This window comes from Oncorhynchus clarkii, chromosome 10 (assembly GCF_045791955.1).
Source record: "Oncorhynchus clarkii lewisi isolate Uvic-CL-2024 chromosome 10, UVic_Ocla_1.0, whole genome shotgun sequence".
Classification (NCBI taxonomy): domain Eukaryota; kingdom Metazoa; phylum Chordata; class Actinopteri; order Salmoniformes; family Salmonidae; genus Oncorhynchus; species Oncorhynchus clarkii.
In genome coordinates this window covers 50,758,426-50,772,862 of record NC_092156.1, presented here as the reverse complement: position 1 = coordinate 50,772,862, position 14,437 = coordinate 50,758,426, and the positions used below count along the sequence as shown (strand labels likewise).

At 40.7% G+C, this 14,437-nt stretch overlaps 1 protein-coding gene across 2 annotated transcripts in view; it reads left to right on the top strand.

Annotated features, from left to right (window-relative positions):
- LOC139418734 (carotenoid-cleaving dioxygenase, mitochondrial-like) overlaps positions 1-14,437 on the top strand; it is a 101,328-nt gene that overhangs the window by 62,564 nt on the left and 24,327 nt on the right. For both annotated transcript variants that reach the window (XM_071168400.1, XM_071168401.1), the window contains 2 exons: positions 3,383-3,520; positions 12,949-13,131. In XM_071168400.1, the coding sequence (XP_071024501.1) occupies positions 3,383-3,520; positions 12,949-13,131 (321 nt within the window). The remainder of the gene's footprint in view (positions 1-3,382; positions 3,521-12,948; positions 13,132-14,437) is intronic.

The window sequence follows — 14,437 nt, the reverse complement described above, 5'->3', positions numbered from 1 at the left end:
CTAAGGTCAGGGCATGACACAAATACAGTTAGCCTAGTCAAATAATTAACATCCAATCACATGAACCATTACGCTCTCGCAGAAAATCTTCACTCTTGCGCAGACATTTTGAAACGAAACATGACCATTTGAAAAATAAGCCACAGTAGTTTTTTGAGCGAGAATAAAGAAAACTTTTGAGTAGTAAGACACGTGTAAAAGCAACAGATACCATTAATACGTGTCTTATATGGTGAGCTACCGAGTGGCTAGGACAGGCAAGCCCCATACTGTTGTGGAGGACTTAATTCTTCCTGCTGCTGCGAATATGGCTGGGACAATGCTGGGGGAGAACGCCGCAAAAAAACTATACAGACAATGCCTTCATGAAACAACACTGTTTCACGACGCATTATTGACATGGCAGGAGATGTTTTGAATCAATTACTGCTTTGCATACAAGCCAGTGAATTATATGCTTTACAGCTGGATGAGTCAACAGCTCCTGGTATATATCCATTACGTTTATGGGGGGTCCATTCAGGAAGACATCCTCTTCTGCAAACCACTGGAAACCAGGACAACATGAGAGGATATTTTTAAAGTACTGGACAGCTTTGTGACATCAAATGGACTTTGGTGGTCAAGATATGTTGGTATCTGTACTGATGGTGCAAAAGCCATGACAGGGAGACATAGTGGACGGGTAACGCACGTGCAAGCAGTTGCTCCCGAAGCCACTTGGGTACACTACAGCATCTTCCGAGAGGCTGTTGCTGCCAAGGGAATGCCTGACAGCTTGAAATACATTTTGGAGACTACAGTGAAAATGGTTACCTTAGGTAAAGCAAGGCCCCTGTACTCATGTATTTTCTGCTTTATGCAATGATACTGGCAGTGACCATGTAACGCTTTTACAACATACACAAGTGCGCTGGTTATCAAGTGGCAAAGTATTGACACATTTTTTAAAATTGAGAGACAAGCTTAAAGTTTTCTGACCATAATTTTCACTTGTCTGACCGCTTGCATGATGACGAGTTTCTCACACGACTGGTCTAGCTGGGTGATGTTTTTTCTCACCTGAATGATCTGAATCTAGGATTACAGGGACTCTCTACAACTATATTCAATGTGCGGGACACAATTGAGGCTGTGATTAAGAAGTTGGAGCTCTTTTCTGTCTGCATTAACAAGGAAAACAGGTCTTTCCATCATTGTATGATTTTTGTGTGAACTCAATCTTACGGACAATGTCAAATGTGATATAGCGAAGCACCTGAATGAGCTGGGTGCATAATTGCGCCGGTACTTTCCCGAAACGGATGACACAAACAACTTGTTATCCCTTTCATGCCCTGCCTCCAGTCCACTTACCGATATCTGAACAAGAGAGCCTCATCAAAATTGCAACAAAAAAATTAATTTAATCAGAAGCCACAGCCAGATTTCTGGATAGGTCTGCGCTCAGAGCTGTTAAGACACTGATGCCCTTTGCAACCACGTACCTATGTGAGACTGGATTCTTGGCCCTTCACTAGCATGAAAACTAAATACAGGCACAGACTGTGTGTGGAAATTGATTTAAGACTGAGACTCTCTCCAAAACAACCCATCCTTTTTGCTAAAGGTGCTAAAGTAATAGTGCAAAACAACAAACTTTTTTGTCATGAATACAAGGTGTTATGTTAGGGGGAATCCAATAAAACACATTACTGAGTACCACTCTTGTCAAGGCTTTCTTCCTCCTCTTCTGAAGAGGAGAAGTAGGAAGGATCGGAGGACCAAAATGCAGCGTGGTATGTATCCATAATGTAATTTAATTCGAATGAATACAAAAAGAACAAGAGAAACAAAATGAAAACCGAAACAGTCCCAAATAGTGCAAACACTGAAACGGAAAATAATCACCCACGAAACACAGGTGGGAAAAGGCTACCTAAGTATGATTCTCAATCAGAGACAACTAACGACACCTGCCTCTGATTGAGAACCATACCAGGCCAAACACAAAAACACCACATAGAAAAAAGAACATAGACAACCCACCCAACTCACGCCCTGACCATACTAAAACAAAGACATAACAAAAGAACTAAGGTGACAACTCTCCATATTTTCAAGCATAGTGGTGGCTGCATCATGTTATGGATATGCTTGTAATCAGTGGTGGTTCTAGCTTATCTGGCTCCCCGGGCAAAACCCCCTTCAGCGCCCCCTCCCCATTCCCTCCTCAAAAAAAACTGTAATTTTTTTCAAACATTTGGAACAATGCAAATAAATAATAATAACATTTAAAACTATATAAATATACAAATATATACGAAAATAAGACTCAAAAATATAAAAAATGAGTAACAAAGACAAATAGATACAAATTGTAATTTATAAATACAAATAAAACATTGAAACAAATTATTACACTATTACCCCATTGCTAACAAAAACACAAATAATACTAAATTGCACAAATCCTATCACACAATACACAAATAGAATAACACATTTATAAAGAAGTGTTGAATAACTATTGTACACTGAAGAAAAATATCAAACTCAACATGCAACAATTTTAAAGATTTTACTGAGTTACAGTTTATAAAAGGACATCAGTCATTTGAAATTAATTCATTAGGCCCTAATCTATGGATTCAACATGACTGGGAATACAGATATGCATCCATTGGTCACAGACACCTTAAAAAAGGGTAAAGGGAGCGGATCAGAAAACCAGTCAGTATCTGGTGTGACCACCATTTGCATGGAGTTGATCAGGCTGTTGATTGTGACCTGTGGAATGTTGTCCCACTCCTCTTCAATGGCTGTGCGAAGTTGCTGGATATTGTTTGGAACTGGAACAAGCTGTCAAACATGTCAATACAAAGCATTCCAAACGTGCTCAATGGGTGACATGTCTGGTGAATATCCAGGCAATGGAAGAGCTGGGACATTTTCAGCTTCCAGGAATTGTGTACTGATCCTTGCGACTTGGGGCAGTGTATTATCATGCTGAAATATGAGGTGATGGGGGCGGATGAATGGCACGACAATGAGCCTCGGTATCTCGTCACGTATCTCTGTGCAATCACATTTCCATCGATAAAATGCAATTGTGTTTGTTATAGCTTATGCCTGCCCATCCATAACACCACAGCCCCCATGGGGCACCGTGTTCACAACGGTTCTCCGATGGAGACAGCCGAAGAACCCTTTTAGGTTCTAGATAGCACCTTTTTTCCGAAGCGGGTACACACACCAACGCATGCATGCACGAACACATGCAAACACACACAACACACAGAAACCTAAACACAGAAACTCAAAACACACCCATTGTTACCGCACATTTATACTGTGACATTGTGATGTTTTGATGTTCACGTGCGCTGTATTTGTTCCACAGGTCTACAACACCATGTACAGAGCGTTCCCCCGGCGCTTTGTTCTGCCCCTCAATGTGACCAACGACACACCGACAGGTGTGAACCTCAACACACGTCCCACCAGCTCTGCCACTTCTTTCAAAACAGCTAAAGATAAGGTATGCTGGAAATGTGCAAGTTTCTGTTATCTAATATGTTAGTGCTAGTTTGGTATTTTAGAAATGTGCATGTTTCTGTTATCTGTATGTGTTGTTGTTAGTGCTAGTTTGGTATTTTAGAAATGTGCAAGTTCCTGGTATCTGTATGTGTTGTTGTTAGTGCTAGTTTGGTATTTTAGAAATGTGCATGTTTCTTTTATCTGTATGTGTTGTTGTTAGTGTTAGTTTGGTATTTTAGAAATGTACATGTTTCTGTTATCTGTATGTGTTGTTGTTAGTGCTAGTTTGGTATTTTAGAAATGTGCATGTTTCTGTACTCTGATTGTGTCCTTGTTTTTCTGTGTTCTTTGTGTTTGAAAGATATGACCAGGGGGGATGAGTTATCACCTTTTGTTCATGTATGAGAAAGATCAGGTTGGGGCGGAGTTACTGTACTTAACTGCCAACGTATTTTTATTATTTTTGTATATGTTTTCGACCTTCTCAAGTGTGACAACAAAATAAGTGTTTGTGGAGAGTTCCAGTGTACTTGTTATCGTACTGTGGTGATTGTAGGTCAACCTATCCACATGCTCTGGAACCTTTCCCCTGCCAAGTCTGGTTGTTGATGACAGTTTTTTGCAAAGTTTGGACACACATACTCTTTGAAGGGTTTTTCTTTTTTTTTTTTTTTACAGATTTCTACATTGTAGAATAATAATGAATACATGAACAACTATAAAATAATACATATGGAATCATGTAGTAACCAAAAAAAGTGTTAAACAAATTCAAATATATTTTTGATTTTAGATTCTTCAAAGTAGCCACCCTTTGCTTTGATGACAGCTTTGTACACTCCTGCCTGTTACCACCCCTTAGTAAACTTATGGAAAAATAGTGTTTGACCAGATACAATGCTATTTCACAGTAAACAAATTGACAACATACTTTCAGCACGCATATAGGGAAGGACACTCAACAAGCACGGCACTTACACAAATGACTGATGATTGGCTGAGAGAAATTGATGACAAAATGGTTGTGGGGGCTGTCTTGTTAAACTTCAGTGCAGGTTTGACATTATCGATCATAGTCTGCTGCTGCAAAAAACGTAAGTGTTATGGCTTTACTTGTCTCACAGAACACAGAGGCTGTTCTTAAATGGAAGCCTCTCATTCATATTCCAGATTGAATGGTTATGGGTCTGAATAAATAAATGATATAGCCTACTGCCATCGCGCGTTCACTCTTTCAAATTACCTATGAGTTCTATTGGGCTGCTGTTTTTAACATTCAGCAAAAAAAGAGCTTGCATCCCTCTTCGCATAGTCTTTTGGTATAAGAAAGGAGAGATTTCTAAGTAGAGGCCTGAGGAGCACAGGTGTTATAATAATTTATTATAATTTACCTGTTTCTCTGAGTTATTTATCCTGGGAAAAGGGAGTGGTTTTGGGCGGTAAATCCCGGTAAATCTCGGCGACCAGGTTCCTGCCATTCAACCCTAGTATGGAGACAGTTATGATATACAGGTAACTGCCAAAATAAAGGATACACCAATATAACGTTTCTTAATTGGGGTGTTGGGCCACCACGAGCCGCCAGAACATCTTCAATGCACCTTGGTATAGATGTGTCTGGAACTCTATTGAAGGGTGCAACACCATTCTTTCAAGATGAATTACCACATTTGGTGCTTTGCTGATGGTGGTGGAAAACGCTGTCTCAGGCGCCACTCCAGAATCTTCCATAAAGTGTTCAATTGGGTTGAGATCAGATCCCTATACTATGAATCAGGTTTGAGGAGTTAGCACGGTAACTTATGTCAACTCTTGAGTAACACTCGGGATAACCGGTACCACAAAAGTTGCTCACCTTTCAGCCAGGTACATTTCTATGGCAACGAAACCTTCGGAACTAACCTGCTTCGGGTAGGATAACTCAAGACTAACTCCATGTATCCTGAATGAAGTGACTGAGTTGAGGAGCAATTATATCAGATACCCTTCCTCTTGCAAAGATTGTGTTATCATACCCTTAATTTGAGGATGACGAATGATTAATAAAATATTTAAATCACAAGTTTTTTGGTGTGTAAAATAATATTAATGTTAAAATTACTATCACTTTACACATTTAGTAATGGCGGCATTTGCATTCCAAGCAGTACATTATTAAAATGATTGTATTTAGAAATCTGTGAAAGGGAAACTGACATACCATAGCCATACACTGAGTATGTTTACATGCACACTAATAATTTTCTAATAAACTAATTATGGCAGTAGGCTGAGTATGGCAATAGTCATGTAAATACTTCATCTTAATTGGATTAAAATCAAAATTGAATCAAATCTAATTTTATTTGTCATACACATACACATGGTTAGCAGATGTTAATGCAAGTGTAGCGAAATGCTTGTGCTTCTATTTCCGATAATAGCCTACGAGTAATCTAACCTAACAATTTCACAACAACTACCTCATACACACAAGTGTAAAGGGATGAAGAATATGTACATAAAGATATATGAATGAGTGATGGTACAGAACGGCATAGGCAAGATGCCGTATATGGTATCAAGTAGAGGTCGACCAATTAATCGGAATGGCCGATTAATTAGGGCCGATTTCAAGTTTCAATGACGGCCTAGGAACGCTGGGTTAACTGCCTTGTTCAGGGGCAGAACGACAGATTTTCACCTTGTCAGCTCAGGGGATCCAATCTTGCAACAGTACAGTTAACTAGTCCAACACTCTAACCATTGCACTCCACGAGCAGCTTGCCCGCTACTTTTTTCCCACGCGTTGAACCTCGCGGTTTATACAATGACGCGGCTAATTTATGGATTTTTCCCGTTTTCACAAGATTCATGCCGCCAAAAAAACTGACCACCGTCACATAATGTGACGTAAATCGAGCGTGCTCAAACTTCCCATCATTCTGATTACGGTAGTCATTATGTCATCCTCAAAGACACGGAGATGCAGCTTTCAAGTTGAAGGCGATCGATCTGGCTGTTGGAAAAGGAAATAGAGCTGCTGACAGCGTGGAGCATTGTCAAAAAATCCACTATCATCAACGGGTTTCGAAAGGCTGGACTGCTGCTGCGTGTTGAAGAGGGCAGCGATCCAACATCGGATGAAGCAATTCTGAGGCTATTCAACTCCGACACCGAAGGAGATGACTTCAGTGGTTTCAGTGCACAGGAGGAGGAAGATAGTGACCAATGACTTTCTTGGTAGGCTACTGTTAAATGTTTGTTATTTTTGTTGTGTTTCGTTAAAGCCTATTTATTTTTGTTACAATCCGTGTTTCGTTAAAGCCTATTTATTTTTGTTACAAGCCGTGTTTCGTTTAAAGGCTGTGTAAAGTTAATTTGTTTCAATGTGCCGGTAGGCACCTGCGGCTTATTTATGTACAAAATACATATTTTTTAATAATTCAGTGGGTGCGGTTTATATTCAGGTGCGCTTAATAGTCCAGCAATTACGGTACCAATCCAGTTTAGCAGGCAATATTAACCAGGTGAAATTGTGTAATTTCTCTTGCGTTCATTGCACGCAGAGTCAGGGTATATGCAACAGTTTGGACTGCCTGGCTCATTGCGAACTAATTTGCCAGATTTTTATGTAATTATGACATAACATTGAAGGTTGTGCAATGTAACAAGAATATTTAGACTTAGGGATGCCATCAGTTAGATAAAATACCGAACGGTTCCGTATTTCACTGAAATAATGATCGTTTCCGGATTCGACCATATTAATGACCAAAGGCTCGTATTTCTGTGTGTTATTATTTTATAATTAAGTCTGATTTGATAGAGCAGGCCCGTAATCATTCATTCAAACAGCACTTTCGTGCGTTTTGCCAGCAGCTCTTTGCAAGCACAGAGCTGTTTATGACTTCAAGCCTATCAGCCTAATGGCTGGTGTAACCAATGTGAAATGGCTAGCTAGTTAGCTGGGTGTGCACTAATACCGTTTCAAACGTCACTCGCTTTTAGATTTGGAGTAGTTATTCCCCTTGCGCTGCAAAGGCCGCAGCTTTTGTGGAGCGATGGGTAACGATGCTTCGAGTGTGGCTGTTGTTGATGTGTTCCTGGTTCGAGCCCAGGTAGGGGCGAGGATTGGCACGGAAGCTATACTGTTACACTGGCAATACTATAGTGCCTATAAGAACATCCAATAGTCAAAGGTATATGAAATACAAATGGTATAGAGAGAAATAGTCCTATAAATATTATATTAACTACAACCTAAAACTTCTTACCTTGGAATATTGAAGTCTCATGTTAAAAGGAACCACCAACTTTCATATGTTCTCATGTTCTGAGCAAGGAACTTAAACTTTAGCTTTTTTACATGGCACATTGCATATTGGCACATATTACTTTCTTCTCCAACACTTTGTTTTTGCATTATTTACACCAAATTGAACATGTTTCATTATTTATTTGAGGCTAAATTGATTTTATTGATGTATTATATTAAGTTAAAATAAGTTTTAATTCAGTATTGTTGTAATTGTCATTATTACAAATAAATAAATAAAAAAATCGGACGATTAATCGGTATCGGCTTTTTTAGTCCTCCAATAATCGGTATCGGCGTTGAAAAATCATAATCGGTCGACCTCCAGTATCGAGTACAGTATATACATATGAGATGAGTAATGTAGGGTATGTAAACATATAAAAGTGGCATTGTTTAAAACCTCTTAAGTCTACCCCCTCCTTTTTCGAACATTCTGTTAAAAATCGCGCAACTTTTCAGCGTCCTGCTACTCATGCCAGGAATATAGTATATGCATATGATTAGTATGTGTGGATAGAAAACACTCTGAAGTTTCTAAAACTGGTTAAATTACGGCTGTGACTATAACAGATCGTTTGTTTCATCAAAAAACGCAAGAAAAACTGCTCTCTGAAAGCTAAAAATATTTTCCATGCGTCACTTTCATGGGTTGTTAAAAGGGCACAAAATTAATTATGGATCTGCATGCAATTCCTACAGATTCCACACGATGTCGCCATTGTCGTCATTTTCAAGGGACTTTTTTCTTGGTAAATCCAACTAACTGGATTCCATTTCTTCCGGTCTCCACCAGGATGTTTTGAATGTGCACATTGGCAGCCATTGATTTGAAAACGAGGAGCTATTGAATATACATCGCCCTGTAATCATTTTGATAGATTATAAACGTTTACTAATACCTAAAGTTGGATTACAAAAGTATTTCGAAGTGTTTTGTGAAAGTTTATCGTCGACTTTTTTAATTTAAAAAAATGACGCAGCGTTTAAAAACGATTTTTTTTTCTGAATGACACAGCTTCCATAGAAAGCTATTTTGGGTATATATGGACCGATTTAAACGAAAAAAAGACCCAATAGTGATGTTTATGGGGCATATAGGAGTGCCAAGAAAGAAGCTCATCAAAGGTAATGAATGTTTTATATTTTATTTCTGCGTTTTGTGTAGCGCCGGCTAAGCTATATCTTTGTTTACATCGCATTCAGGCATTTTGGGGTGTTGCATGCTATCAGATAATAGCTTCTCATGCTTTCGCCGAAAAGCATTTTAAAAATCTGACTTGTTGGCTAGGTTCACAACGAGTGTAGCTTTAATTCAATACCCTGCATGTGAATTTTGATGAACGTTTGAGTTTTAACGAGTACATTTAGCATTTAGCGTAGCGCATTTGCATTTCCAGGTGTCTACTTGAGACATCTGCGTCTCAAGTAGGAGCAAGAAGTTAAAGTGGCTAGTGATACATGTATTACATAAAGATGGCAAGATGCAGTAGATGGTATAGAGTACAGTATATACATATGAGATGAGTAATGTAGGGTATGTAAACATTATATTAAGTGGCATTGTTTAGAGTGGCTAGTGATACATTTTTTACATACATTTTTCAATATTAAAGTGGCTGGAGTTGAGTCAGTATGTTGGAAGCAGCCACTCAATGTTAGTGGTGGCTGTTTAACAGTCTGATGGCCTTGAGATAGAAGCTGTTTTACAGTCTCTCGGTCCCTGCTTTGGTGCACCTATACTGACCTCGCCTTCTGGATAATAGCGGTGTGAACAGGCAGGGGCTAGGGTGGTTGTTGTCCTTGATGGCCTTCCTGTGACATCGGGTAGTGTAGGTGTCCTGGAGGGCAGGTAGTTTGCACACGGTGATGCGTTGTGCAGACCTCACTACCCTCTGGAGAGCCTTACAGTTGTGGGTGGAGCAGTTGCCGTATCAGCCGGTGATACAGCCCGACAGGATGCTCTCGATTGTGCATCTGTAAAAGTTTGTGAGTGTTTTTGGTGACAAGCCACATTTCTTCAGCCTCCTGAGGTTGAAGAGGCGCTGCTGCGCCTTCTTCACAATGCTGTCTGTGTGGGTGGAACAATTCAGTTTGTCCGTGATGTGTACGTCGAGGAACTTAAAACTTACTACCCTCTCCACCACTGTCCTGTCGATGTGGATAGGGGGGTGCTCCCTCTGCTGTTTCCTGAAGTCCACGATCATCTCCTTTGTTTTGTTGACGTTGAGTGAGAGGTTATTTTCCTGACACCACACTCCGAGGGCCCTCACCTCCTCCCTGTAGGCCGTCTCGTCGATGTTGGTAATAAAACCTACCACTGTTGTGTCGTCTGCAAACTTGATGATTGAGTTGGAGGCATGCATGGCCACGCAGTCGTGGATGAACAGGGAGTACAGGAGAGGGCTCCGAACGCATCCTTGTAGGGCCCCAGTGTTGAGGATCAGCGGGGTGGAGATGTTGTTACCTACCCTCACCACCTGGGGGCGGCCCGTCAGGAAGTCCAGTACCCGGTTGCACAGGGCGGGGTCGAGACCCAGGGTCTCGAGCTTGATGACGAGTTTGGAGGGTACTATGGTGTTAAATGCTGAGCTGTAGTCGATGAACAGCATTCTCACATAGGTATTCCTCTTGTCCAGATGGGTTAGGACAGTTTGCAGTGTGGTTGCGTCATCTGTGGACCTATTAGGGCGGTAAGCAAATTGGAGTGAGTCTAGGGTGTCAGGTAGGGTGGAGGTGATATGGTCCTTGACTAGTCTCAAAGCACTTCATGATGACGGAAGTCACGGGTCGTTTAACTCAGTTACCTTAGCTTTCATGGGAACAGGAACAATGATGGCCCTCTTGAAGCATCTGGAACAGCAGACTGGGATAAGGTTTGATTGAATATGTCCGTAAACACACCAGCCAGCTGGTCTGCGCATGCTCTGAGGACGCGGCTAGGGATGCTGTCTGGGCCTGCAGCCTTGCGAGGGTTAACACGTTTAAATGTTTTACTTACAACGGCTGCAGTGAAGGAGAGTCCGCAGGTTTTGGTAGCGGGCCGTGTCAGTGGCACTGTATTGTCCTCAAAGCGAGCAAAGAAGTTGTTTAGTCTGTCCGGGAGCAAGACATCCTGGTCCGCGACGGGGCTGGTTTTCTTTTTGCAATCCGTGATTGACTGTAGAACATGCCACATACCTTGTGTCTGAGCCGTTGAATTGCGACTCTACTTTGTCTCTATACTGACGCTTAGCTTGTTTGATTGCCTTACGGAGGGAATAGCACACGTCGATTTAAACACCTAATTTTCTTTCAAATTATTAGTACATGTAAACAGCTTAATTGGCGTTCCAGTGCTGTATTTGATCTGCATATTTGCCAGCACCAGTAGCGCAAGCGTCCTTCTTAAGTGCGGGCTTATGCATATTAGAAGTAGTTTTCACATACAAACTTTATATGTCCGAACTCAGAATAAAATATGCTTTGCAAAAATAGCATAGTCACTGTGACAGAAAGTTTATTTTGATTGGTGATTTTCTGCATTTAAGTCCCATCAGGTTGCCTGTTTTCAGAAGGGAGCATGCAAACAGGGCTATTATGGAAATCGTTCTTCTTGCAAAGCATGTAAACATTTTAAACAAACTATTATATTAATCTATCCAAAATAATCATATTATTGTGTACATGTAACTGTACTCACTGAGGGACCAAACATTAGGAACACCTGCTCTTTTCATGACAGACTGTCCAGGTGAATGCTATGATCCCTTATGGATGACACCTGTTAAATCCACTTCAATCAGTGTGGATGAAGGGGAGGAGACAAATTAAAGAATGGGTTTTAAAGCCTTGAGACATGGATTGTGTATGTGTGCCATTCAGAGAGTGAGTGGGCAAGACAAAATATTATGCTTTTGAATAGGGTATGGTAGCAGGTGCCAAGCGTACTGGTTTATGTGTGTCAAGAACTGCAATGCTCTTGGGTTTTTCAAGCTCAACAGTTTCCCATTTGTATCTACATTGGTCCACCACCCAAAGGACATCCAGCCAACTTGCCACAAATTTGGGAAGTTTTCCACGCCCCAAAGAATTGAGGTGGTTGTGGTCAAAAGGGGGTCCAACTCAATATTAGGAAGGTGTTCCTAATGTTTGTAAATGCAGTTTATAATCCATAGATGGCAGTTCCCTTTCAAGTCAAGACTTGCAGCCATTGCTAGTGTACAGTCAAATTGCCAGGGTTAGAGTTTCCAAAACCCTTCTATGGATTATATGTCTATGGCCACAACACAACAAGCTGTTCCACAGATAGAAGGAGCAATAGGGAAAAAATGGTGGTTGCGCATTGCACATCAAAGACTGCATTAATGATAAGTAATAAAATAAAGACGAAACATCTAAAAGCTTATCACACCATAGCTTGCTGAATTTTCAAAAATACGGCACTGACTCACCCATGGATTAATTGTCTCAATGAAGAGTCCTGCGTTCGACTAGCCATGTGTGACATGCATGCACAGTTACAAGCCTGCTAGAGTTAGTGGCAGGCGGGCGAGCAATATCCACTGTCGTAACGCGGATGAAGCCTGACCTGGAATGTGAAGCTAACTGAAGTGGTCTAGCTTTACAAAAGCCTCAGTAGATCTAGCTTGCTCGTAGTACACAACTCTGGCGACTGAGACACACACGGTTTAAACCCCCTGTTCTCCTTTAAGACCCCTTGTTCAAAGTCACTGAGTGCACTCAAAAAAATCTATATTAAACTGATTATGGCAGCCGGCAGATAATACAATAGTAATGTAAACACCTTACTCTGCTTATCTTAATCAGTGTAAGGTCAAAGTCAAAGTAAGTGTACACCGATTAAAACATCTGGTTTTCTGAACAATCTTTCAAATGATTTGGACATGTAAACACCTTAATGGGCGTTCCAGTGATGTATTTTGATCTGATCATTTACTCAAGTGTTTCCTTTATTACCATTACAGTACATATACACTTCTGTGGGAACTGTAAATAGCCACTCAATCACTGATGAAGATGCTTGTGTTGAAAAGTGTCAGCATTCTTTAAATCGTTGAAGGGGATTAAAGTGTCCAGCTTTTACCTTTAATCAGCTCTTGTTCAGCTTCGTCTCTTTGCGTCCTGGTCAGGTGGTGTGCCAGTTTGAGGATCTCCATGGAGAGGACCTTTATGAGTACGGAGGCCTGGAGTTCCCCCAGATCAACTACAGCAAGTACAACACGCGGCCCTATCGCTACTTCTACGGCTGTGGCTTTAGGCACCTGGTGGGAGACTCACTCCTCAAGATTGACCTGGAGGGAAAGAAAGTCAAGGTGAGTTTTGTAACAAATGTAATGCTACTCTGTCACAGCGAGAGTTTCTTTTGGACAAATTCAGGTATGTTTATCCCCAATTTTGTTCTGTTCACTTCTGTTTAAGAAAGTTTTTCAACAGCATTGGCGGAATGAATACACCTCTGATCACCGGCAAACGCAGTTCAGTTTCATAGCAGCCACTTTGTATACATTATGCGCCCTCCTCCTTTCACCTCTTCCCTTCACTTTTGGAGTTCAATGCACAACTCATCAGCTGTAAATGAACAGGCAAAAAAACTTTCCAAGCCAAACTCCTACGTACAGCCTACATCGTTGTTACCATATTAGCTAAAGTAACGTCATAGTCAGCATAGCTAATAGAACTAACGCGTTAGTAAACCCACTACAATCATGCTGTAACGTTAGTGTACAGTAAGTAAGCAGTTACACTGCCGGGCCCCGGTGACAATAATTAGGAAAATGAAAAGCTTACCTTAACTTGGAATAGTTTGTGTTGTGTTGGATAATCATAGCCAGCTAGCTCACATATTATCCCTCTGTTTGAGCAGGGTGTTTCAGTAAAACAGCAAATTTTCTTTCAAATAATTAGTACATGTAAACAGCTTAATTGGCGTTCAGGTGGTGTATTTGATCTGCATATCTGCCCGCGCCAGTAGCGCAAGCCTCCTACTTATGTATATGTCCGAACTTTATATGTCCGAATTCAGAATAAAATATGCTTTGCAAAAATAGCATAGTCGCTGTGACAGAAAGTTTATTTTGATTGGTGATTTTCTGCATTTAAGTCCCATCAGGTGGCCTGTTTTCAGAAATGAGCATGTAAACAGGGCTATTATGGAAATTGTTCTTCTTGCAAAGCATGTAAACATTTTCAACAAACTATTATACTAATCTGACAAAATAATAATATTATTATGTGCATGTAACTGTACTCACTGAGTGACCAAACATTAGGAACACCTGCTCTTTTCATGACAGACTGTCCAGGTGAATGCTATGATCCCTTATTGATGTTACCTGTTAAATCCAGTTCAATCAGTATGGATGAAGGGGAGGAGACAAATTAAAGAAGGATTTTTAAGCCTTGAGACATGGATTGTGTTTGTGTGCCATTCAGAGAGTGAATGGGCAAGACAACATATTGTGTTTTTGAACAGGGTATGGTAGCAGGTGCCAAGCGTACTGGTTTGTGTCTGTCAAGAACTGCAATGCTGCTGGGTTTTGTCAGAGTAGTACAGTAAGTAAGCTGCCGGGCCACGGTGACAATAAATTTGTCAAACGAAAAGCTTACCTTGACTTGGAA